General features: G+C 37.9%; 1 protein-coding gene and 1 long non-coding RNA gene across 2 annotated transcripts in view; both read left to right on the forward strand.

The window, feature by feature from the left end:
* Positions 1-21,740, forward strand: part of LOC139139845 (uncharacterized) — a 228,949-nt gene that overhangs the window by 16,546 nt on the left and 190,663 nt on the right. The gene's annotated exons all lie outside the window — the stretch shown is intronic.
* On the forward strand, positions 1,982-7,378 carry LOC139139695 (trichohyalin-like). Its single transcript, XM_070708555.1, has 5 exons — positions 1,982-2,740; positions 2,780-4,398; positions 4,623-5,171; positions 5,494-5,572; positions 6,980-7,378. Exons 1-2 carry the CDS (start codon positions 1,982-1,984, stop codon positions 4,145-4,147), a joined length of 2,127 nt encoding a protein of 708 aa, XP_070564656.1. The 3' UTR covers positions 4,148-4,398; positions 4,623-5,171; positions 5,494-5,572; positions 6,980-7,378.

A 21,740-nucleotide genomic window follows, 5' to 3' on the forward strand; every position in this document is an offset into this window, starting at 1 on the left:
AAAACAGGCCGATTAATTTCATAAACTTGAATGGTTTAAACTCAAACCATGCCCACAAAGCTGCCACTTGTGGTTGGCTTAAAGATGAGCCAATGAATTTGTTGGTATATAAACAAACCAACGATGCCAGTGGCTCAAATTTAAACCGATAAATTATATTGTCAGGGGCTTAAAAGAAGCCATTCGGCTTGAATTTATACCATGACAGGCTTGATAATAAGCCACCAATGTATTGGTATGAATACACGCCATCCATACTCTGTGTGGTGGCGTGACTTCAAACCATAAAACCTTAGTGGATTTCGGGCAAACCGAACTTCTACACACTGGTTCACCGCAAGCCACCTACAAACCAAGTGGTTATATTTCAAGCCAGAAGAATTTGCAGTGTAGGCACTCCACTCCGTGGAGGGACTGTGGTGCATCATAATTTGCATCTCAATGAACGTAAAATATCAGCGCGAATGGTTCTTTTGTGTAAGAAACGTTTAGTTTATTTCTTTTTTCAATTTTTTTACCAATGATACAGGTAAACATTTGGAAAGATAAGACATTGTTTTAGTACATTTCAGCTTTCAATTAGTTAAACCCCACTTACTGCAAACACTGCATAGAAATTTTGTAGAACTTTGTGGGACATGACAAAAGATATTTTGACTTCATGAGGCCTGTGAACTTCCTGAATTTATGTTATGTCTGGACATTTGGCATGTGATAGGAGGCTTTATGTTATTCTGCATCTGTAACTTTTTTCCAATGTTTACTACTTTTGTTCGGTGTATTTACTGCTGTTTTTTTTGTTCAATTACCTGCAGCATTATGACATGCCCAGCATTTAACCACGGTTTGTGGAGGGACCGTGATTTAACCAATCAACTAAAAAAGTTTGTGTGAAGTTTGACTTTTTCACAAAAATTGCAGTAAAGCTAGAACGTGAATTCATTTGTCAACAATTACAATAGTCACTACAGGTACACAGGCTGTGCTTATAAATAATATACTTGATATATTAGGAATAAATATGAGGCAGAACAAGGGACTGTTAATTACTTAACAGAACAAAGATATGTCAAAACTTAAAAATAGTAAATGTCCCTGTATAGAAATATTTCAACAGCATATGTATCATTTGGTATGGTCACCTTCCATGCACTTGTAACTTATCCCCATGATGAGTTTACATGTTTTTCATCTTTCTTCACACCCTGAAATGGTGTGTTATGCTCAGCTGGCAAGATAGTGTGTGACATAGGAAATCAGCATGAATGTTTTTGAAACTACCACCAAATCTGATTGTGAAGATACTCCAGTACATAACACTCTGGAACTTCTGGGGTCAGTGAGTCTTTGTTGTAGACAACTATATTTGCTCATCAAAACAGAGACTGTCCTGTGGAGAACTGTAGAAGTAGATGGCTGTGTAGAGATAGATACTCACCAGATTCAAGAGTTTTTGTGTCATGCTTACCAGTTTCGAACTTTTGCAATACCTTATGCTCAGATACATCTACCTGTATTTAAAATAGATTGCCTCTTCATTGAACATCTTTCTCATTCAAAGTATCTCACTTACCCTGATTTATCCAGCTGCCAGTTGTCAACTTTACTATTTCTTCCTTCCTTACCTAGCCTCAGGATACTTGTTCTCTCAGAATGCGTGAACATTTTTAAAGACAAGGAGGATGTCTTGTCTTTAAGTCAGTGCGGTTCCCTTGAACACCTTCATGTTGGTTTTACCAGACTTTCTGGTTCAGATGCTGTCATCATCTCACAACACATACTTTATCTTATAAACTTTGATGCTCCAGGGAGCAAATTCAAATTGAATGACATCATCTCCATATTAACTACTCCCAACTCGAGACTCATCTATTTCATGCTGTTGTTGGATGATATAAGCGAAAGTGACTTCAACAGTGGAAATTCGTGTTATATTTTCGAATTGCCAATTCAGTATCTACCATATCAGAGATTGAAAACGATGGCTCTGAAAATGAAGTTACGGTGTATGGAGAGACTACTGAACAATGTGGAAGAGGATAGGGCACCTGATAGCGGCCAGAGTTCCTTGAATGAAGAGAGAGAAAATTGTCGTAGCACTTCAAAAGGAGCAATGTACATGAAGAGGTATAGAGAAAAAGTGAATGCTGATGCAGACCGCTTGAGAGTATATCAAGAAAAGAGCAAAGAGAGATCTAAACAATACCGACAAAACTCAAGTGAAAAACAGAAGCAACAACAAAGAGAGATGGCAAGATTACGAATGCAAAAGATGAGAGCAAGAAGAAAATTAGAACCCTTGCTACAAAAAGAGGCTAGTGTAATTCGTCGGCCATTTACCAGGCTAGATAGAGACAGACAAGAAAAAAGAAGAGAATACTGGCATGAGAAGAAACGTCAACAAAGGGCATCAATGTCGTCACAAAAGAAAAGAAGAATAAGAGAGAGACAGGCTCAGAAGAGAAGACAAAAACAGATGAAACAGAGATTAGAGGCTACAGATAAACAGAAAGAACAAGCAGCGACCAAGTCCCAGTCATGTTCTGGTTACGCAAAGCAAAATACAAGAAGGAAAGCCATCCATAGAGTCAAAAGGCATCTCCCAGCATCCCCAACAAAGTATGCAACTGTTGTCAAGGGACTGTTGGAAAATCTGTCTCCAAAAAAGAAAGCTGCAGTTGAAAAAATTGGTCTGACATCTATCAAAGAAAAGGAGAAACTTGAAAATGTGTGTAGGACTGTAAGATCGACCTATAAGTCCCTTGATAATGCAAAGTAGGCCAGAAGAGCATTCCTGATAGCACTAGCTAGAAGCACAAAAAGGAAATATAATGGTATCAAGAGAAAACTTAGTAGACAGCTTGGTATCAGATGGCAGACTTTGGTGAAGGCATCATCCATTAGCAAGTTAGAAAGAAAGAGGAGATCAGACAGTGTATCAAATACTAAAGCACAGTCCATCCAGGATTTTTATATCCGTCCAGACCAGTCCGTTGAGTTGCCAGGCAAAAACAGTGTCAGAAAGAAAACACTCCAACAACAGCACATCCTTAACAGATCTCTCAAAGATGTACATCACGAGTGGTTGCAGGAAAATTCAGATTCAGGAGAAGAAGTTGAGCTGTCAAAGTTTTGTGAACTGAGGCCGAAAAATGTGAAACTGCAGAAACAACGACAGTTCAATCAGTGTTTGTGTGAATATTGCATAAATGTGGAACTTAAACTGAAAGAAATCAATAAGGCAGCTCAGCGACATAACTTACTAGATGTCAGGATAAAGAATAAATATGATGCTAACGACATTGGCTTATGCCACAAAGAAGATGGAAGTCAGTACCACAAGCTTGACTGCATCAAAAGAAGTTGTACGGAGTGCGGTGTATACCTCATCAAAGAAAGACTGTCGCCATTGGTGAGACACAAGTCTACAGTAACTTGGTACAGGTGGGAAACTGTGTCAGAAGGAGCTGAGAATAGGAAGAAGAAATCTCTTGTCGGAAAAACACGCACCACAGAAGACTTGGTAAATGAACTTATAGAAGAGCTCACACCTTTTCCTCAACATCTCTTTAATGCTTACTGGCAGTATGCTCAGTTTACGAACGCAACAAAGAAACATCCATCTGACACTAAAGTTCTGTGCATGGACTTCGCAGAAAATTATACGTGCCAACTACAGAATGAAGTGCAGGCTGCACACTGGACTCATACTCAAGTCACAATCCATCCAGTTATTGCATACTACAAAGAAAAAGGTAAAGAAGTGAGAGAAGCCATCATATTCGTATCCGACGATTTGAACCATGATAGCCATGCTGTACATGTTTTCACAGGCATTGTCAACACCCATATGAAAGACAGAAGAAATTTAGACTTGCAGAAAATGATTATCTTCTCTGATGGATGTGCTGCACAATATAAATCATGCACACCGTTTGCTGACATGTCTTTTGCCAAAGAAGACATGAACTGCACACTGGAGAGAAATTTCTTTGGGTCAAGGCATGGAAAAGGATGGTGTGATGGTGAGGGAGGTGTTGTCAAGGCTGCAATAACCAGAGCTGTCAAGAATGAAGTATTCATACACAGTGATGCAAAGTCTGTCTACGATTTCTGTTGTAAATCGCTGTCAAAGGAGTCTGAGTAATTTAAACGAACTTTCTATTGGATACCTACCTACAACATCCAGCGTAACAGGCCATCTCGTCTGGTAAAATTGTGAAAGGGACCCGGCAACTCCATTCAGTACTAAGCACTGGAGAAGCGTACTGAAGACACGACCATTGTCATGCTATTGCAGCCAATGCATGCTGGGAAATGCAGATGAGTGTGATAATCAGGAGTGGGTAGAGCCCTGGAGAGACCTGGAGCTGTTCCCCATAAAGAATGTTCATCATGGTAAGCACTCAATCATACTTTAACACCATCTCCATATAAAGAACAAAGACTTGTGGATTATCAATGCGGTCTTTTAGATGTGAATTCAATTGTACCAAATGGGTGAAAATTTAAATCGTCAACTTACCTGCATATATTGTACACGTGTACCGGTACTTCAGTGTAAAGATAGGGTTCTGCATTGGAAAACTAACATTATTTATATGTTGTCATTTCACTTTCAGATGTGAATCCTGAACCCAGTCTAGTTCAGTCTAACGAGCCTTGTGTCATCCAGTCTAACACGCCTGGTGTCATCCAGTCTAATGAGCCTAATGTCATCCAGTCTAATGAGCCTAATGTCATCCAGTCTAATGAGCCAAGTGTCATCCAGTCTAATGAGCCTAATGTCATCCAGTCTAATGAGCCTAGTATCATCGAGTTTAATAGCCCAGTGTCATCAAGTCTAACACACCAAGTGTCATCCAGTCTAATGAGCTAAGTGTCATCCAGTCTAACACACCAAGTGTCATCCAGTCTAACGAGCCTAGTGTCATCCAGTCTAACACACCAAGTGTCATCCAGTCTAACGAGCCTAGTGTCATCCAGTCTAACACACCAAGTGTCATCCAGTCTAATGAGCTAAGTGTCATCCAGTCTAACACACCAAGTGTCATCCAGTCTAACGAGCCTAGTGTCATCAAGTCTAACACGCCTGGTGTCATCCAGTCTAATGAGCCAAGTGTCATCCAGTCTAATGAGGATGAGTGTAAAACTACACAAGCAGATGAAAGGTCAGTACTCTATCTTATGTACAAGTCCTCTAACAATATGTTGAATGTAGTTGTCTTTCATGAGATTAATTGTGGGCATTCTTTTTTTTGCACAATGTAGACTTTGTTAAATGGAGTACAGACTTGATTTCTTTTTTTTTAAACACTCTCTGTTAATGTGTATAGATGCAGAGCATGCCAAATCACGTACAATTTTTCATATTTGCAGTTTTTGTTTCTATGATAAAGGAATTTGTAATTCCATAAACTAGAAATGAAATGAAATATGATTATAACTGTACTCTCAAATATTTTAAATATGTGCACTTTATTTCTTTTGCAGGTGTAAATTACATGTTTGTGACTATGTGCTGACCAATGTGTACAATACACGAGGCCGTCCACAAGTGTTCCTTGGACAGGTATGATTGAGCTTGGTGGTTTGTACAACTCAAATGTTACAAACTCAACAACAATCTGATTAAATTCGTACGTAGAGAGGTACTCAGTCTTTTCATGTTTTATTCCTGTAAAGTTTACTATAATGCTGTCCTAGTCTCTAGAGAGGTGAGGATAATGGCGTAAATATAACTGTAATGGAAAAGACAGAGTATACCTCGAAATCTGATTCTAATCAAATTGCCTCAGAAATTCTTGTTTTGATTGCTGTTAAATGTGCAGGAGAAAGGCAATTTTGGGTCATTGTGTTCAAATAATATCGTGGTGACCTATACGGGCCAATGGTCCTGGTCTCTGTGTCATTCCCCGACGTTTACCATGATTATAGCAACGCCATAGCTACCATCAATCTTCATAGATAAAGTACTTTTGTAATGCAAATAATGTATTTATTTTTTTTTATTTTTTTTATTTTTTTTTTTTTTATTTTACACTTTTACTGAGCGGCCGAGTTACTGAAATAGTAATTTTCATCGGGGCTCATACAATTTTCGAAAAAAGGAAAAAAATACATCTGTCAATACAAGAAAGCAAAAGTATACTAAAAGGGAAAATTTCTTTTAACATATTCTTTCAGTTTACATTTGAATGTGTACAGATTAGTCAAATTTTTCACTTCACTCGGTAATGAATTCCAAACTTTCGTGGCACGGAAATGAAAACTACGTTGTCCAGTGCCTAAAACACATCTTGGTACATGACAATTCTCACGTGCAGTAGAGCGTGTAAAATAATCATGAACATTACTTTGTGGAGTAAATAAATTAGATAAATATTGTGGAGCATAACCATTCATACATTTGAAACTTAAAAGTGCCATGAAATAAAAAATTCTCTGTCTAATCGACATAACATTGAATGTAGAAAATAAAGCATCTGAGGGAAAATCAATTGACAACTCAAAAAGTGTGCGTAATGCCCGTTTTTGAAGGGTATAAACTTTGTCAAGATTAGTTGCCGTTGCATTACCCCAAACAACACAACAATAATCTAAAGTACTCTGTATGAGACCATGATATAAGATAATACGACTATCAAAAGGGATATATCGACGTAATCTGCGCAGTAAACCATTCGTTGACTAAGTTTTTTGCATAAATTACCTATATGGACGTTCCATGACAACGTTTCATCAAGTGTTACCCCTAAAATTCCACCACATTGTACTTGAGGAATAAAAGTGTCAGCAACCTGTACAGATAATGAACTGTGAGTTTCATTCAGACGACTGCGTTTAGAATGGGTTGTAATCAGAAGGCATTTCGATTTCCTGGCATTAATTCGCATATGATTCGTAGTATCATATGCGAATTAAGCAATTGTAAGCATCACTTCTAATATTGACACTACTCAATATATTTTTCCTGCAGATTGTTCAACAAGATGCATGCCCTCTACCAGGTAAAATATGTGAAAAAAGTTGGAAATGGAAGGTACATCTGGCCCACACTAGACGATGTATCTTGGTTGCCCATGGAAAACATTATAAATACAGTCAATCTTAAATTATTGACATCGAGGAGGTATGTAAGGGTGTAGGAAATCGACAAGTGCGGGGCCAAAGTGAGGGCCAGCACAATCAAAGTGAGAGCGAATATGAGGGCTTGAAGTGAGGGCTCTCACAATCGAGGTCTAGTAAGTAAATTTCATGGCAAGATATCCTGACGCCTAAACCATGCCTTTTACGGACCTTTGTGAAAACGGACTGGTAAAACTAATGCTCGAAGCTCTCGACCATTCAGGGAAGCTTTTTCATATTTTTAATTATTTGTGAGTATTTTAACTTTTATTAAATCACTTTTATTCTAAAAGAGGTCCATAGTGCGCTTATCGTATTCACTGTCTGTGTCTGGTAATTTCTAGCATAACACAACATAGGCTGAAAAATGCCGATGATAACAGCAGTCGGAGATGTTTCCATGGTGTTGACATCAAACTGTGCCGAGGCGTATTCCGACTGCACACTTCGTGACCTATTTCAGGGGCTGACAGGGCTATTCTCGATGATAGCACGCACCAATAGCACATTTGCCATTATCGGCGAAAGGGTCAGTACATGACCACCTGGTCCTGGCGGAATATGTTCATATAATCGCCATATACACAACAAAACTAAATTGTTTAGATTGAATTTCTCTTTTTGTTCGAGGCCAAACTACTACTGAAACGTTGTCAACAGTGCATCTAAAATTCAGTTCGAATTTTAAAATGTAGTCGGAGATCTTCGACAGCATTTTCACCTACACAACTCTCGCCCACGCAAGGTCGTATGGGCACAAACACAAATAATCTTCAAGACCCCTTGACCCTATAAATGCCAACAGGCTTTGGAAAAGAAAATGCTGATACTGAGAGACAAAAAGACATGTAGGTACGTCACAAAACGCTTCTGTCTGATTGAGCGCATCCATCTGACAGGGTAATGCGACGCATGCTTACATTCTCAAAACGCTAGATGTCACCGCTGAATTCGGTGCATTGGGTGTATTATACATTTGACGCGGACGAACAAACAAATTTAAAGTCGATGGATTTGTAAATAGAGGGCAACCTTATTTCACTTTTTAGCAAGGCCAGTAGATTCAAATTCTTCTAGCTTGAACCTGTCTCGTAACAGTGGCACATTGTTTTCTCTTTGTGAGGTCAAGAGCAAGGGCGTCCTTGCAAACGACAATGCCACTGTAGTCCTTGACTTAGAAAGCTCGTGATCAATGGCATGTAGTGTTTAAGGGAGCCTCATTATTTACGGCCTGGGGGTCTGATGGAGTTGCTCTAAAAGTGGAGAGAAAGAAGGGGGTTACTCAATGCCTGGTGCAAATTGAATTGAAACATGTACACCTCTCAGATTGCACCATTTCACACATTAATTTCTCATATTTTTCGGTGGGAGGGGGGACATTCCCTCTCGCGCTTTTCTTCCTCGCTGTGTTCTAATAGCTTTACACAGTAAAAATACAAATTGATATCACCTCTCATTTTGCACCAGACTGCATCATTGCACACATCAATTTCTCAATTTTTTCCACACAACTGAGAGAGGGTCCAACCTCCTCTGACACTTTGTTCCTCAGCCTCCTGCGTATTCTCCCCTGTACTTTCAACTTCTTCCCTGTCAGATACCTTAGTGAAAACCTTGTCACGATACTCATCCAAAGTAAACAATACTGTATGGTTGGATGATGGTTATAGCGTGAGCTTTCATATCTACATTTTACTGTGAGTTTGAATCACATTTTGTTATTTTCACCTTTTTCAACCGTCATGAGATAAGCGATGATACTCTAGCAGGATATGAATGTCTGTACTATTGCTGTATTTTTGTAAACTTTACAAATGCATGTCTTGATACTTAACTTTTTTAAGTAGGGCTCAGTCAAAATTTCTGTGTTAGAGAGGGGGTCCTCAAATTCATCAGAGTTGGTGGGAGAGGGTTTTCTCGAAATTTAGAGTTTCCAATGAATTCTGACCATTCGCTCATTTGGACTTCTCTAGTCCAGGGCCCCAAATTCAGGACGTCTGTACAGAACAAAATAAGTGACGGTTAAGAAACCCTTCGTGTTAAAATAACAGAAGCAGATGTCAAGCCATACCACAGACACAATCAGTGTGCGAAATTAAGAGAAAATAGCTTCAGGTCATAAGGGCCTGCACCAAGCTAAAGCTTCAGGTCCTTACAGAAAACTGCCGGTCCTCAATAAATGCAGTTGTTAACGACAATTAAAGTCAACTTCTCCACCAATACTATGCTTTTGAATGTTGTAATATTTAATTTTTCATGTCCTTTTATCAATAGAGTCAGTAAGTATTCACTCAAAAGGACTATTGTTCACATAGATTGCAGAATAGTGTAAGTGAATGATCATGAATCATTCATCTACATGATTTGGAATCTGAAAAAGATCACAGCCCTCATCTTCCTCATTGTCATGTCACACATTTATCAATGTTTCCCACCACAGGGGGAGGGGGACCGTGGACTAAGAGGAGAATTTGACATTTTTTCTAGCCATGTAAAATCCCCACTCTCGGACTATAAAATGATGTCAAACACCCAGGGGCCGGGGAATACAGGCTCATGCACTGGCTACATGTGGCTGATGAAAGCGATAAAATTTGTCTCTCATGACTTACTATGGGGAATGGTGTTCTCTACATTGCTGTGTACAAATGTACACTACACCAGGGCATGTGATATTGTGATTTGAAAATGGTTGGCGAGCTGAAAATCACTTCTGAAATTAGCCAACGCGAGTGGTAGAAGAGTGAGTGAATAACTTAGTACCTTGAAAACAGTCATAAGTGTATGAATATTTTTTTTTATGCAAACATTGATTTCTACGTCTAAGCAAAGAAAACGGAGTCAGTTTGATAAAATGAAGGGCTGTATTATGTACATTTGTGTACATGTAAATTCCGAACACTGTAAGTGTGGAACTAGTGAAGTTATACTGGATTTTGTTATCATATGACACAGATATGGTAACATTACCAAGGTTATTACATTCACTAGACGAGTATCATTATAATATTGTATCGCATTATTACACCAAAATCAATTCATTCCATTGCTAGAACCTGCATGCATGGACATAATTCATACTGATCTGAATGTAATCAGCTGCACCGTGCTATGCGCGTCGATCGGAGGATTAGACTCTTCGTAAATGCAAAAAGTCGCAAGACAAAAATTACTATTTTGCGACATTGTCAACCCCCGCCCCCCCTCCCCGTCTGGCGTACCATAGAGATTCCCCACTACCAGGACTCGAAGTGCGATCAATATCCCCTGTTGCCCCGCACTTCCACGGTGGAAAACATTGATAGGTGCATGACATTCAAGTCTGAATCACATGATTCAGAGTCAGTCATCATCTGTATCTGTTACAGGTCTTGACAGAGAAATTTTCATCATTTATTTCAAATTTCATTCGGTCATAAGGACCAACATGTTGCTAAAAACTTTCGGCCCGACGAGAAAATCTGTCGGTCTCGGACCGTCGGACCGACGTTAATTTCGCACACTGGACACAATGCATTCCCTTCCATTTACTGACTCGTAAAATTAACATTTTCTTAATAATACTTACAATCGAGTACTATAGATGTATTATATCGGCAACATAAAGTCGCCGAATACAAAAGACACCTGGAAAAATTCAGTATTTCAACCAGGTAGGAGGTCTAGGTAATAAAACAAGTCTCAACAGCTGTATACATAAATTTAATGTCAGATGTAGACTGCCTATTTTCTTGCAGCGATGATGCGTACAACTTACTCCTACGCAATATCACATCAGACAAAGCCTGGAATGTGCATTTATCGTAAGCATGGGTGATCAACATCAAAGAAGATGAAAATAACGATTTGCAATGAACAAATGCTAGAAATCTTGGAAGAGTCTTAAATCTGTAGCCTTACTGAACACTAGTATTGATATTAACTTTCGATGGTTAACAGCACGTGCTTGAAGCCTGAGACACCTACATCTCACTGAGAGGCTCTTGCGCACGGTAAACGCAACTTCAGTGCTAACGTTGGGGGTGGCTGTATTTTGATTACTGTGCGTAAAATTCGCACTGCATGTTTTCATATCCCAACATCTCGCTACACAAAATATCGCAAAATATCGCTATATTGTTTGGCGTGTACCAGGCCAGTAGGGCACCGGCGCTACACCAGCATTTTGACATACGTGTGAATCAGTGCACGAGTAAAAATAACGTAAAAATCATTGTCTATACACTGTTCATTTCATTCTATTGGTTGTGTCATTGTTGAGTTGGCACTGAACAGAGATTAATTTTAGAGAGGGTATGAGGGCGGGGGGTGGTCGATAACGTATGCGTGATTTCATAGCGAGGTAATCACAGATTGTCGGTATGTAGATACAGAATGAAGCTTTGTTGGATTTTCGCACTTTCAAACTTTCGTTTAGGGGAGGGGAGGGAGTTGAGGCCAGGCGCACTTAGTTTCGTTTACCGTGAGTATGTTTTAATCATCTACGGCCTTTTAGTTGACATCGTTTATTTCTACTTTCGATAGGGACTGGTCAGTTTCTTCTGCAGGGGTGAGGGCGGTGGACTAATAGGGGTCACCCTGTTTTTGACTTCAGTGCTGGGGGTCACCATGTTTTTGAAATGGTCAATATTGGGGTAAGTGTGTGTTTGTGAATAACAACACGGATTCATATTTGCCTAAAATGCATCGTATCAGAAACATGTTTCATTCAGTTGCATTTTGTCCCCTGGACCTGGTAATATATTACCTTGAATGGAAATGATTATTGGACCAGTTTAATGTCATATTATAATTTACTGTATTTACGAAGATAACCTACTTATAAGAAGCAATATATGAAAAAATTGAAACTGAATTTTAGTTTGAGAAATATGAGAAATTTCGGCAATTTATGAACAACATTTAAGGAGTGTGTATTCAGTTTGACCCCTTCACCAAAAAGGGAAGAGCTTGGTTGCTTATAAATCATGTATGATGAAGTACAGGTTATAGATTGTTATAAACAAATAAAATTATACAATCAAGTCATTACATTTATTGTTCATATCCATTGTATGGTGGATAAGAGATCAATTTTTATCAAAATAACTCATCAAATCTTGCTTATCTTTCAACAGCTACTATCCAGAAAATAGTCTGGTGATGTATGTCTTTATTTTCAAAAAAATGCGACTTACTAATGTATCTTTCCATGACAAAACGGTAAAAAAATGTTGGGTGAAATGTGGTCACTAGATCACCTTTAGGATATCATAATTCGTTTCCATTTTCATCAATAACGTTATACTGGAGTGATAAAATACTTGCATAAGTGATTGATGTACAAAACGATAGAGAATTACATTATTTGGCTTGAGCATCTATCTACTGAAAGGGTCTAATGACCATGCTCATTAAAACTGTTGTGATTTTCTTGGAATTGTCAATAAAGTTTATATGTGACATATTTTTAATAGTTAACTTTTGAACTCTTCAGAATACATGTTATGTCTTATAAATTATCTCGTCGTTCTGGGGAGTTTACTCGCTGCTGACAGGTACTTTGAGATCTTGGACAGAGTAGAGACTCACAAAATTGTTGGATTTTAATCGGCGATTTTTGTTGCTGATGTGTGAAGTTTACACATCGATTCCCAGCTACCTCCGTAAAGGAAGTGGGTGATCATTCCTATTTTAAAGCTCCAAAAGCTGTATCTTTTGGCTATTTTTTCAGAACTGTGGTTTTGCGGTTTCCCTACACTTTCTGCCTTGAATCCCTAAACTGTAATTTAATGCCAAGTATTTAGCATATCAACAGAACCTATGTGAGTATAATCTCCATTGTTATTGTTGAAAATTGTATTCGAGTCCGGACTAGAATTCATTTGTTAACAATAAACAATGATCAATACACACATACAAGGTGTGTTGATAAAACGAATACTTGAAATTTCAGCATGTCAAACGGATTAGCGTCAGACAAGGTAGTTGATATACAGAAGCAGAATACTGAAAAAATGCCACAATTTACAGCTTTGTCCCTTTGGTATTGATCATATAAAATTTTACATAATCTGCGTATGTTACATCATGTTTGTATAATTTTTGCTTAACGTAACCGTCCCAGGGTTTTGTCTGGATTTAGGTGTTAATGACACAAAATCACTCCACTACCATGAAAATTAGATGTCACCAATACAAGTTTCTATCTTTATCCTTGATAATTAGGTATCAATGACGTAAATACATTAAATGTCCCCGACAACGGAGTTTTACCCAAGATGAAGGAAAATTTGTAATGTTCATTAAATCTTACATGAGGAAAATTCGTAAGGATCATTTACCCTTATACAGACTTGAAACAGTTCAGTTGTGTCGTTCATTGACCTTTATACAGATTCCGAAATTACAAAGCAATATCAAAACCCAAAGGAAATTTAGTCTGTAACACTCCCTTTAATTCAAGGAATGCGTCCCGCATTCAAGTATACAAATTTAACATGCCAGTAAATATTATTAGGTAGAATGAATAAATGCTATAAAAAAGATAACATAATTGATTAAATGTTCATGTAACGTACAATTGAATCAAGAAAAAATAAAAACTCCATAAAATACATACCAAGGTTAAAATGTAGATGGTATACATACATATAGTATAAGACTGAAACTATATCGTGAAAGTAATAAAGTAACTTAAGAGACTGACTTATTTCCCTACTCTTTCTTAATGGAGGGGTCGAGGAAGTAATTCAATCGAGGCATTCGGTTCAACTCCTTCATTCATTTCGTAAAGAAAACAATTCCGATACAATATTTCCAAGGTTGAACTTAAATTTAACTTATATTAGGTAAGTCTGTGTCTGACCTTAGTCAGCGGTACACACCTTGAAGTCAACACCCTGATTTTAAACATTCGAAGTATTTCTAATTTTAGATATTTTAGATAGGGTCAAGGAATTGGGTCATTGCATCCATACACTCGGTCAACCTTGAGCGTTCAATTTTCACAAATAAACACACAACGATTCACGCGATGTCAACTTCTTTTCACTCATTTACTTGACACAGTTCCGAGGCCACCAAAGAATCTTTCAGGTTCCCAGCATATCCTATGTATTTTCTTTATGGAATAACCCTTTCACTTTACCAAATACATGTCATTTACCATTTCGATACCGGCTTATCAAAACGTTATCAACTACAGTCACAAAAACAAAATCGTTGTTGGAGGTAGAGTGGGTTTTATCGCCGATTTCTCAATTTAAAGTTTCAGAGAATGACGGCTTAAACTATTCCCGTCCTTTTGACCTCGTGTTGCTCCCTTTATGCGGGGGCGTCAACATTTTTTTTAAATTCTCAATTTCTCCTTTTTTGGGAAAGCTATTTGCTGAACGCAAAATAGAAAATACAAAATCAATACAAAATAATTTCTCGAGGTAAGATATTCATTAAACCATCAAATAATTACCATTCACAATGCACATTGCTTTCTGTATAAACAAGACTCAAATCAATAATATCTCAGCTGCTATTCGTCAATGCTTCAACAAGTGCATCCTCAAATAAACAATAACATATATAAAATCTTCTCTTACATGAAGTTTCTCCATAACTTCGTACACAAAGAGTCACTTTTACTCGTCGAGACTGTATAAAATTCCCTTTAAATCTCTTAAACTCGGGTTCTAAATAACCTCAATAATACCAAGACATTATTCTGTTTTCAAGTACCGTTTACACAGGCAATGCATCAATTACAGAAATACGTTTCGCGCCTGAATTCCACAAAACATTAAACATTATATGAATGATAAAAGTAATCAGCGAATTACCGTACTAAAGGAATCCAAGTTAAATTCAACAGGTAGGATTACACTACACACAAACATTTATTCTGCAAAGCCAGCCTCATGTAAATATTTGAATAATTCAACCAATGACTCAATATGGAAATTTGTACATTTGCTATATGATACCATACATACATATAACAACAAAAGTGCCAACAGTGATAACAATATCGGCTGAGCTTTATCTGTAATACCTCTCTTAAAATAATACCATTTGCTCCTCTCTGGAAAGAATTTCTCTAAAGCCTTTCCCTTCTTTTTCCATTTGTCAGAGAGCGTGTCATGCACTCTTTCAAATGCCCAGTCTTCAGAGGTAATTTCATCCTCAATCTGGCTTTGTTTATCCAGAAATTCATTGTACTTATTCAACATTCCTTCCACTGTTTCTGTTTCTGGGATTGTGTCCTTCCAAACTTCCATTCTCCTCCTCAGACTTTTCTTTTTCTGGGCCGCTTTGCGATGGCGCTCTTTCTTATCTGCCGGGGCATGATGGGAACTGAATACGTGTGTAATCACAGCAGCACCGAAGGAGAGTAGGAATAAAGATATTGGACTGAAGATAGAGGTCCAGTCTTCTGATTTCAAAGCACCCACGCCTGTTGAACCTGATAAAGTGCCAGCAGCACCACAGAATGATTTGAAGTAAGTCATCCGACGATCAAGAGTCTCATAATAGTCAGCACTTATGTAATGTGCACGACTATGGAAATGAAGTTCATACACTTCCCTGTCCACCATTTTAATAATTAAAGGTCTGGTGAAATGGTCCCGTTCGTGTGACTGAATATCTTCCAGGGGATCAATACTATTACACTCGCAACAGAATTGCAACCTAAAAGTACGCGCAAGTGTTAATTTTTTTGATATTTCTATGCGCGGCTTTCATGGGGTCATTTTGCAACACTCAGGTCACGCCCATAGCGGGGATAATGGTTGGCCGTCTGTGACGTCACTGGTGTGTTCATTTACATCGAATAGCGGTCCAACGCCGCCTTATCTCTGCCCGGTATCCGCTAACAAAACACTGTTCGCGCTGCCCATTTGCCACGTTCGCCAATGCGAATCGAAATCCGAAGTGGCGAAAAAAAAATCGATCCTAATTCGCCACAGCGGCGACACTGATTTTTGTTTAAAAAATATGGTAAAATAAAGAAAACACGTGGGTTTTTTAGTCTTTTGTTTAATCTTCGCTTCTCTCTCGGCGATTCCCAAAAACTGTGTCTACTTCCGTATATCATTGCGTTCTTTCCGTCGTACGTATTTGCAATCGAGCCAAGTCTCGCGAGAGATTTGACGTCATTTAGTCTAGTGGTGTACAGCATGCATAAATAGCTCTCGCGAGAAGTGAAACTTACACACACGCAATCGAGCCCTCGCGATAAATTTGACGTCATTTTGTCCAGTGCACAGCGGGCATAGGAACGCTCGCTCGCGAGAATTAAAACTTTTGCTATACATAGCAGACATACGCATTTTAATCGAGGCAACAAGGTTCGGTGTTGCAGTTGATTTACATTGGGGTCTAGATGTTCTGTGTTGTGCATTTTAATCACGGTCTTCAACATTCCATGTTGCGGTCGATTTGCATCGCGGTCCTCGTGGTCCGGCACTCCCCGTTGTTCTTCAATTTAATTGCCGTCCCAACGACGCGTTCCGTGTTGCTGTCGATTTGTGTCATGGAGGACTCTACCTCCACGATTTGTATCGCGATCTCAACGTTCCGTGTTGTTGTTCGTTTTAATGGTAGTCTCAACATTCAGTGTTGCTGTTCATGCTGTTGATTTGCATTGCGGTCCCAACCTTCTGTGTAGCGAGTAGCGAGGCAGGCTCAGCCGAGGGACAGTGGCCGATCGTACGAACCAGCACAGACAAGCACATTATGGTTCAAACACTCAACACTTGACGGGAACTTGAAAAAGTTTACAGTTGAGCCGTTCATGTTCTTGCCGCTGTGACAGCCATCAAAAGAACAACGTTCTCCCATAGTGAAGGAGGACACTGTCCTGATCATGTAAGCGGAAACTCTCGAAGTTACCCCCCGTAGGGAGCTTACGGAGGTGTGAATTACTTTTCTTCCCGTTATGAGATACGGCGTCGGGCAAACTTCGGAAAGCCGAAAAAAGTCGACTGGAGAGGCTCGGGGGACACGCCCACATTGCATTTTTCTTTTGCCATATTTCATAATCACGCGCGCTAAACGAAAAAAGAAATGAATGTAACTGTTTTATAGACCATCAACTGTATTTCTGTGATTTTGCAACATGGGCATTTCACCAGACCTTTAATGCCTTCTTTTCATCCATGTTTGTGTTGAACTGGAGAGAAACATGAAAAGTATTGAAAGTAAACGTACAATCGAGTTACTGTAACATAAGAAAGCGATGTAATCTTTGTTTATCAGAAAAGCAACAAATAATCAATGCTGACAAATCTGCTGTGCTAAATAAGTGCTCTGAGTTTGTTATAAAATCTCACCACGAATTGTTTATCAAATTTCAACACCACCTAAAATCACAGTATAAAGGTACGCTCCAACCATATATTATGAGAGTGAAGAGCTAAGGATAATTTACATTCTGTCTTTTTGAAGATTTCAGGCTGCATTAAACTTAAGTAACATGTCTTATTAGTTTGTACTTTGTATATGTTTTGTTTGTATATATATATAAATATACATATATATATATATATATATATATAATATATATATATATATATATACATATATATATATATATATATATATATATATAGATAGATATATATATATAGATATATATATATTGATTGCTGCTTTCAAATCGATGAATCTTGCAACACGTGTATTAATCATGAAAAGACATGATGATGTGCAGGCACTTGGAAATATAGTGTTATGTATGTCATTTTCCCCCACACTCATCATGACCTGAGTTTAATTAGTCTAGAACATTCTCAAGGTCACTGCCCTCGCAACCTTGACCTCACAACCTTGAATTCAATTACTCATGTTTGGAATGTTCTGGAAATTTAATTTTTTGTGTAATAGAGATTATTTAGAACAGTAATTAGCATATCAATAAGAGTTCTAGATTGTTCTTTTTTTTCGCTTATATAACCACATGGGTATAAATAGGGACGTGCACAGCTTGCAGTCAGACCTTTGGGATTGTGTCTCTTGCGTGTTACTTCAAGTCTTTGGAAACTCCAGCAGTATTAACTTCAAGACTTTTCAAGACCTTCACTGCCACGCTGGATTTATACTGTGGACTTTGTGCAACTTCAAGCCTGCAAGCCAAAGGACTGTTCATTCATCCGACTGACTGTTACAACTCTGAGACTGGAGCTTTGCCGTCCCAGCTGAGATAAGTAGTCTGTACACTTTTACAGTTTGTATTCTATCCCTGACTTAGCAATTAGTTTTATTTTTGTAATAAATTTCGTTTTACGCAGAAACCGCTGAGTTCACCCTTTTGTTCGTTTTCTACACGTAACAATAGTGACTCCTGTCTGTTAAATATATAACCTGTACTGCAATACACACTCTTGCGAGTATTAAGACTTTGTTTATAATCACACCATTTAAGAAAATTGAGGAAACTTTCTTCGATAATATTCTTGACAAATCTTAATAATAATATAAAACAGTTTCTGAGGCACATGATACTATTGTGGGTATGATATATTAACCAAGCAACTACCAAGCTAAGGTTAAAAACCCAGACGTGTAGACCTTGAGGCACATTTCACATTCCACCACATATGGTTACGAGTTTTCTGAGGTCACATCGTTCATGCATGTTTTCTTATTAGACACAGCGCTGTACTGGGTATAGTTTTATCAGGTTTACACTGCACCCTGAAATCCAATTATCCTTTAATAGCCAGAGTAGACAAGCTCTAGAATTAGGCAAAGTGACACACTATTAGAGCTATGTAGGTCACAGACCAACATAAAACATACATAGCCACGTCAGCCATTACTTTCTTAAAGGTCAATGGAGTGTTAAATCCTAATACTGATTATAAATACACAAAAGTCAAAGTTTTCTTGTAACTCTCTTATGCTTCACACTATTTTCAAGTTCCTATGCACGTAATTACCACTTCACGCGGAGAATAAGTCCAATACACATAGAGAAATGCATGCATGTTACAGGTCGTGGGTCAATTGATCCATGACTTGAATTAAAGACAAATCATTTTCAATGAGGACAGAATCTGAAATGTATTGTAAATCGTGCAGCCACTGGTAGATAGATGACAAATAATATTCTGGTTAGATAATAATATACTTTTATTTAGAATTAATTAACAAAAATTTCCTTAGACTCTGAACAGCTTTATATTAAGACCGATATGATTATTAAATAATTCATGTCTGTCTTAAAGTAATCATTGTTTATGCATCATCAAAATTGTACATACCTTAATCAGGTGGTACTGGGAATAATTGCTAAAGCTTGTTCGGAATTTGGATCCTGACGGCTGCCAGCTCCAGTGGTTATTCAGAATTGATAAAGTACGATAGCATAACATGGTAGAAAAGGTGAGTCACATACGTCACAAGCAGAGCATTATCATGTTAAATATAAACGAACGCGTGGTGTCATTGGTTCACTGGGCAGCTGCATAATCAAGTCTCAATACACCCCAACGTTGCTCTGACTGTCACAGACAGTGTGAAGTCAAACTTGCTAAAATTAAAATGCATATTACAACACACATGAAGATATGACTTGATAATAGGAAAAAATAAAACATAATCATATCCGGACCAATGGTCAGATATAATCATTTATGAAAACCATAATAATTATCTGATATGGGGGCCTATAGCTGCACATTTTGCAGTTTCATGCGAATAACATTTCACTAAAATATGGGTTTCATTTGTGAGTGTCAATGGGTTTAAATTATTTTTATGAATGGTTTAAAAATGTATGTATTATTGTTAAGCCGATTGATATTAATTTGTACGAGGTATAAGACATTCAATTTTTTTTGAATATGCAAGGTTCAAGGAACGGCTATTGGTTTTGAAAGAGAAGAATCCTCATACTGAATTCAAAGCAAGGTCATACTTCAAAATATATAGAAGTTTCAAAATGTTCAATTGATTGGGAATATCATTCACACACATTTCTTGTAATAAGAAAGTAAAAATTAGATCTAAAAAATGCAGATGGACACATGCACACAGGTGGAGCCATGGATAGACTATGCTGTCCACAAAAAGGTGAAATATATGGGAGTGACGGTCCAGTTAGGGTTTGAAGAGACACCTGGAGAAATCGAAGTTCAGTTTTTTAATTTAAATGTATACATTAGGCTGCATTCACAAACGCCTTGGGAGTGGGTGGGAGAATTGAAATTAATAGGGGATTTGAAAATATCGAGGGTATTTGGGGTATATGAAAGGATTTGGGGACTTACAAGGGGACTGAAAATAAAAGCGTCTCTGATTGATATGAAATATGTGTTAATTGGGCTGTACATGGTGTAGAAAACGTATTCTCTGTTGTGTATTTATTGTTAGGAACACATACACAAACATTAAGGTACTTTCTCACACACATAGGCATCAACCAAGATCACATGGAACTGCTCCAGTCTCTTTGTTATGTGTGTCAAGAGAAACATTAATTTTGGGTTTTTTTGAGTAGTGCAGTGCAAAGTTTACAGTGAGCCACTTGCTTAACTCTTTAAGAGCTGTAATTTTTCCCACCAAAATTTTACTCCAGCATTTACCAATTTTTATGAATTTCTCTGTGAGTCTTTCAATAATTTTGGACAAAATGGACATCATATTTCATTGGTTACAGGTTTTTTTAATCAAAATTTCGGTAAAATTCTGAAAAAAGTTGACTGGGATATATTTTATAAAGGCAAGAAAAATTGATGGTGGCGCTCAAAGGGTTAATATTTTGGATTTATGAAACAGCCCACAGCATTCTCTAGCAGAGACCTGAAACTATATAAAGGTTAAGAGCTCTCTTAAAGATGTAAGACCGAATGGCAGCTGAAAAAAACCATGATGAAAACAACGGTTGACCCCTTTCCAGGCATTGGCACTGGAACAGTGGAAGTCACACTTGGTCACTTTTACAGAATACACACCCTGACTGGCCATTCAGTAATAAAAACTCAGATTTACGGATGAGAATAGGCCTGCATTTACATGACCCAAGAATGACGTATTCTCCATTTGTAGCTGTAACTTTCAGTTAATTTTTGGTGGTTTTAATTTGTACATCTACAGTTTCCTAAAAAGAGATGGAAAGTCAAGTTTTTAGCTTAATTATCAAAACACCTATCTTGTGTACAGTCAGCATTGTTATTTTTTAAAATTTAATTCAAGTCTGGACTATAGACTTCGTTTGTCATCAATAACACTGATTACTGTCTCTATGCATATATATGAAGGCAGGTTCGCTTGGTAAGATTTTTTCTTTCACACGGTTTATCTTGTAACTGGTATATGCTGTTCTTTGATTCTGTTTCACGGTGTTTCGATAAAGAAGTCAAACCACTCTAAATTTCAGCATTAAAAGTGGCTGTCAGAGTTTACTAAAGGAATTTTAAAATCCCACTCACTTTTTAGGCGATGGGAGATTCTAAAAATACCACCGGAGCCACTGATATCAAAATCGACGATGAGGGCGCATTCAACACCGTCGCCAGCGAACAGGGCATCAGTGAACATCGCATTGTAAGTAGCGTGTCACAGGTTTACCATAAACACCTGGATCTGTGGTTTTTTATCGAATTGAAATGGGATTGAAAACCTGCATTATCTTG

Source organism: Ptychodera flava, chromosome 9 (genome assembly GCF_041260155.1).
Source record: "Ptychodera flava strain L36383 chromosome 9, AS_Pfla_20210202, whole genome shotgun sequence".
In the NCBI taxonomy this organism is placed as follows: Eukaryota; Metazoa; Hemichordata; class Enteropneusta; family Ptychoderidae; genus Ptychodera; species Ptychodera flava.

What these genes read in the sequence shown, in the direction of transcription:
- LOC139139695 (XM_070708555.1), top strand. Translation starts at nt 1,982, where the DNA reads ATGGCTCTGAAAATGAAGTTACGGTGTATGGAGAGACTACTGAACAAT. An exon ending in TTGAAAATGTGTGTAGGACT is followed by an intron (nt 2,741 to 2,779) that starts GTAAGATCGACC and finishes AATGCAAAGTAG; the next exon opens with GCCAGAAGAGCATTCCTGAT.